This window comes from Cololabis saira, chromosome 15 (genome assembly GCF_033807715.1).
Source record: "Cololabis saira isolate AMF1-May2022 chromosome 15, fColSai1.1, whole genome shotgun sequence".
Lineage (NCBI taxonomy): Eukaryota > Metazoa > Chordata > Actinopteri > Beloniformes > Belonidae > Cololabis > Cololabis saira.
Window position 1 is genome coordinate 35,780,777 of NC_084601.1, and position 6,000 is coordinate 35,786,776.

Below are 6,000 nucleotides of genomic sequence, written 5' to 3' on the forward strand. Positions count from 1 at the left end.
ATGGTCATTGTGGTGATTTCAGTCCAGTACTTTACATGAAATCGATAGTTATCACTTATGTGTTGGTACAATAAATACAAAAATGCCCATAAAGTAATGAGATTTACATTGTATCATACCTGAAAAACTGCTAAAGAAAGGAATCCTGAGCTCATATACTGCAATTTAATATATCTAATACAATTAATTGGAAAAGCAATATCATAATTCACACTCAACCATGACGGAGGTAAGTTCATCCAACGTTCATTTTAGATAAGATGAATAGTTTTTATATCCATACACCTCTCTGATGTCTTTATATATTTCAAATAAAATCTGTTTTCCTTGAAAGTTGATATTCTTGAGCATGAACCCCAAAATTGGAGACAATAGTCTGAATCAGTTGTGTCTTTGTCATAAATGAAGACAAATTCTGATGAAATGTTTTCATGGGAATCATAAGTTTCCTAAGTCTTCTCCAAAAAAGACTTTTATGACTCTGTGAGAAGGTGAACATGTCCACTTCTCCCCTTCATGAACTCCTGGACTTCTATTTCATCAATGTGTGCTGGTCACTGTCATGGTTGGGATTCTGTTTTCAGTTTTGACAACATGGTGTTGTATTAAAGACTTTTCATCCTCCATCTTTCATGTGTCATGTGTCCATAAACCGGTTTGTACAGTTAGTTACCTTGATACCTTCTCTGTGTTTGTCTCTTGTCCACGTCCCATTACGGATGTGTCTCCACAGTGGGACAGGGTTTTTATATTATTCCCACTAGTGGAGGGGCCAAGACATGAGGTGTAACAGGGGAAGTTGTGGAGCTAATTTGTGCTAATTTATTGTCATTTTTCACATTGGGGATTCTCCTGGTTTGTATTATTTAGGTTTGGAGTAATCATAGGGAATTGTATTAGGTTGTCTTATTTTGCTGAAGCGCTTTATTTGTTTACGTCTGTTTGTTGGTAGAATATAAATGAGAAAAGCTGTTTCCTGAACTGCAAACCATCTTTCCGTCATTTATTTTTCCACCTGGAACTCAAAGGCCACGTTCCAGCTAGTGGGCGGGGCAGCTTGGTATCTCACACACTCTTTCAACATTCAGGTAAAAAAAAGAAGAAAAAAGAAACCTTTCTAATCATAAATTAAATTAAGTAAAGTAAATTAAGTGTGTGTGTGTGTGTGTGTGTGTGTGTGTGTGTGTGTGTGTGTGTGTGTGTGTGTGTGTGTGTGTGTGTGTGTGTGTGTGTGTGTGTGTGTGTGTGTGTGTGTGTGTGTTCAGTGAAGTGTATCAGTCAGTTCAGTTTCGGTTCAGTCTGACTGAGGGAGGTTTTTGTACGACTGTTTTTCACTGTGTGAACAGATACTGACTGTTGATGTAGTGATAACTCTGACAGTAATAAACTGCTGCATCTTCAGTCTGAACTCCACTGATGGTCAGAGTGAAGTCAGAGTTTGATCCACCATCTGTAAAACGACTTGGTGTTCCTGATACTCGACTACCAACATAATAAAAGAGCAGTTTAGGAGTTCCTCCATCTCTCTGTTGGTACCAGGCTAAATAGTGGCCCAAGCTGTCAACATAAACATTCTGACTGGTTTTACATCTGATGGTGACGGAGCCTCCCAGAGCAGAAGTCACTGATCCAGGCTGAGTCACTGTGACCTGACCTCTGGACTCTGAGGAAACAGAGACACAAACAGAAAACAGCTTCATGGTTTTGTCAGCTTCATTTCAGAGGGACAGATGTTCATAGAGGAGAGGAGTTGGATTCTCTGGACTTTACCTGTGAAGCAGCAGCAGAGGAGAGTCCAGATGAGGACGCAGATCAGAGTCATGTTTTTGATGAGGAGGATTTCTGTGTCTTCTGTTGTCATGAAGGACAGCTGTCAGTCATCCAGAGTTCAAGTGTCAGGACTATAAACTCTCCCAGATCACTGGAGCGTGGTGCTGCTGATGCAAAGTGCTTCTATGGAAATGTTCCCACTGACTCCAGCAGAGACTTCATAACTCTGGATCAATCAATAGGTTCACACTATCAAGAAAGTATCAAGTTTGAAAACATCATTATAAACTAATATGATGCAGATTAACTCTTCAGGACATTTTTATTTTAATATCTGTTAATTTCTTGGGAGTAGAAAAGATTGGGAGTAGAGATCCATCCATCTATCCATCCATCCATCCATCCATCCATCCATCCATCCATACATCCACCCATCCATCCATCCATCCATCCATCCATCCATCCATCCATCCATACATCCATACATCCATCCACCCATCCATCCAACCATCCATCCATCCATCCATCCATCCATCCATACATCCACCCATCCATCCATCCATCCATCCATCCATCCATCCATCCATCCATCCATCCATCCATCCATCCATCCATCCATCCATCCATCCATCCATCCATCCATCTGGTCTCAGGGATCAACTGAACTCTACAGTATTCCAGTTCTGTTCAGGTCAAAGGTCGTGCTCCCCGAATTGGTCACCTGGGCCCTCATTTATAAAAGAGTGCGTAGGATCCACACTAAAAGTGCACGTACACCCAAAAGCCGAAAATGGCGGGCGCAAAAAAAAATCTGGATTTATAAAACCGCGTGCATGCACACTGGCACGCAATGTTCGCTTTATAAATCACAGTCCAGCTGGAAGGCTGCGCAGCTGAATTCGCCTCATACCCCGCCCCCTACACACCCACTTTCTACCATAAATGGGCATTGCAAAGTAGTGTTTGCATATGAATGAGCCTGCTGAGCATGCGCAGTTTGTGCGTCCGGATGAATGAGACGTTTCGAGCCACTGTGCCACTAAATTTCACGGAGACTGAGAACGACATGTTGTGGATGAGGTGGAGGACAGGAAAACGACATTATTTGGTGGTCACAGTAAAAGTAGAAAAAGTATATAAATAGTATAAAATAAAGCGAGTGAGTGGCAGCACGTCGTTGCTGCGCTAAACGCTGTGAGTGCCCCGGCGCAACAGGGGGGACATGTCCCCCCGTCTTTTCAAAATCATGTTCTCGCCCCCCCCACTTTTACAGTTTAAAAACTAACGGTAGGCTCAGCCTATAATTGCAAATCATCAAGACAATGTGCGAAGACGGGACGGGATCCCTGCAGCCCCGCTCCCCCTCCCCCCCTCCCGTCTCCCCTCAGGGCTGCTCAAGGCTGATTTATGGTTCCACGTCACTCCAACGTAGAGCCTACGGCGTAGGTTCTGCGTCGTTTTAACGCGGAACCATAATTTAGGCTTACGCCCGCACCTAAAGGTTTCACACGCGCGTAAAACTCATTATATACATGAAAAATCTGTGTCCCTTTAGGGGCTCCGTAGAGCCCCTGAAAACGCTCTACGGAGCCCCTCATTTGTTCCGTCATCAGTCACTCTACGGTTGTCATGGTGGGTGACGAGGAGGTTCCCGGCGTGTCCTGCACCGCGGCTGCAGCAGCAGCAGAATCCTGACTGACGCTGTGCTTCACACACAGAGGGACACGAACAGCGCTATTTTATTATAAGTATGATATGTGATGACATTATTAAAAGTATGACATGAATCTGGCTGCATTTCACCACCTCACCGCATGCGTCACCAGTTCCCCATATCTTAAATAAGTTCCTACGAGAGGGTCAGGGTTGCCGTAGAGATACGCAGATTTTTCGGTTAGTTTTTTCTTTTTAAATCCCAGACTTTGCGTAGAAGGTGGCTTGCGCATCTTTCAGCCCTGTATTGTGCGTAAGCAAGCTTTATAAACAAGGCCCCAGTTCTCTAAAGAAATCACATTTTTTGATATTTATGATTCTTTTCACCACCTCTGTGTCACAGTAAATAGATTTCTTCTCCTCATGCATAAATCCCTGAGAATATCATTGCAACTTAACACTTTTATTATGTAATTGGACTTGTCAGTTTGTCTACTTTGTCTCTAAAGTGTCCTGCGTAACATCTACTATAAACTTCATAGAAATCACATTGATGAAATCCAACTGTTATTTGAGTTTTACTTTGTTGCAAAAAAGAATCTGGAGTTTCTACAAGTCACAAACTTTGGGAAGTTTAAAAAAAAAGCATTTCTTTCTGTCAAAAGAAAAAGATTTCATTTAAAAAAAAATTTTACATAGAAAATAAATATGAGCTTGGATATGTGCTACATGTATAAATACATATTTGAGGTGTTGGCTGTTGAATAGAAAAAATGACATGTTTAGTAGAGTTTGTTTGTTTCAGAGTCAGAGAGCGTGTCTCTCTGCAGTCAGAGGTTTTTGTACGACGGTTTCATCAGTTTGTATCACTGTGGTTCACGTTTGGTGGAGGAACCAGACTGGATGTTGGAAGTAAGTTCAAACTGTATTTAAATATAAAGGAATATTGTTACTTACCTTCAACATTTCTTCTTTAAACTGTTGAAACCTTATGTTTATCTATTTTAACAGTAGTTTTAGTATAAGGTATCTATTGTTTATTTGATATCATGTAGTCTAAGTCAGAAGTCGAGTTAAGATTGAGTAAAATCTTCCTGTGGAATTACATTTTTAAACTATTTAATGTCGAGACAAGATTAAATTTAATTGTTTCTCTAAAAGTTATCAGATGTCAAACATAAGAGTTGTTCAGTGATAACTTGAAATTCAGACTTCATGCACAGATTCAGGGTAAAATTGACAGATCAAAATGTTTAAAACCTGTGATCTCTTTTTTTTCACTTTAGTTTCACTTCATTTTATCGTTTCTTAGTTTTCTGATTAAAACTTGTATTATAAGTTGGAGGTTGTAGACTGAGGTTTTGGTACTATTTTAATTCCTCATATTTCAGTTGAAACATGATCATGATTCTCTGTGCTGATCTGCATGAGAGGTTTCTGAAAGGAAGTGAAACAATGTGTTTCTGAGTGACTGATGGAGCAGAAAACATCTGACAGAAACTTCTTCCAGTTCAAAACTCACCTCTCTGTTACGGTGTCCCAGTGTGTGTTGTTGGTGGTTCCTGTCCTCTAACCTGAGTGGTGTCTCCTAGGTGATGTCCGTCCCTCCCTGACAGTCCTGTCCAGTGGGGAGCTGCAGCAGGGGACGGCCACACTCATGTGTCTGGCCAACAAGGGCTTCCCCTCAGACTGGAGTCTGTCCTGGAAGGTGGACGGCAGCAGCAGCAGCAGCAGCTGGGAGGAGAGCAGGAGCCCCGGGGTGCTGCAGGAGGACGGCCACTACAGCTGGAGCAGCACCCTGAGACTCCCTGCAGACCAGTGGACCAAGGCGCTCTCTGTGACCTGTGAGGCCACCCAGGGCTCCCAGACTCCAGTCTCAGAGACCCTGAGGAGAGACCAGTGCTCCCAGTCCTGACCTGACTCCCTGGGACTCTCAACCTGCTTTTACTCTTCTACTTCCCTCTCTCTCTGTTTCTTTTTCTCCTGAAATGTTTCAACAGTTATGTTTTCCTTCTTGTTGCATTGATGATGGCTTTAAACAATAAAATCATTAACAAGGTTATTTATGGTCATTGTGGTGATTTCAGTCCAGTACTTTACATGAAATCCATAGTTATCACTTATGTGATGGCATGGCCAGCAGAGCACTCACCAAGATTAATGACAGGGTAAAGTTCCTGTCCAGGAAAGCCGATTTATTAGACACCTTTACTTTAAAAACCCTGGCTGGAGCATTAGTTTTATGTCACTTTGACTATGCTGCCACCTTCTGGTACATTAGTTTGGCGTAAAGTCTTAAAAACAATTTGCAGACCGCTCAAAATAAGTTAGTCAGAGTCATTCTAAAAACTACATCCTCGTACTCATTTGGAAAACGTTCATTTAAAATTAGTACATTTCTTAAATGTTAAACAGAGGGTGGCGCAGACCAAAATGGTCATTGCACATAAAATAGTAAACAGAACTGCGCCTCCCTATCTTGCTGAGCTTTTTAACCCCGTGAGAGTCCACAACACTAGAGGCAGCCTGTTCAATTTCGTTCCTCTGAGCTTTAAAAATAATTTCGGTAAAAACACT

The 6,000-nt window shown here is 41.9% G+C and overlaps 1 gene segment (V, D, J or C); it reads left to right on the forward strand.

Moving 5' to 3' along the window:
• The first annotated feature begins 220 nt into the window (after positions 1 to 220).
• On the forward strand, positions 221 to 5,392 carry LOC133460856 (Ig kappa-b4 chain C region-like). The segment is given in 3 exon segments: positions 221 to 229; positions 4,254 to 4,335; positions 5,016 to 5,392. Coding segments are annotated over 3 exon segments (414 nt in total).
• Positions 5,393 to 6,000: the final 608 nt, after the last annotated feature.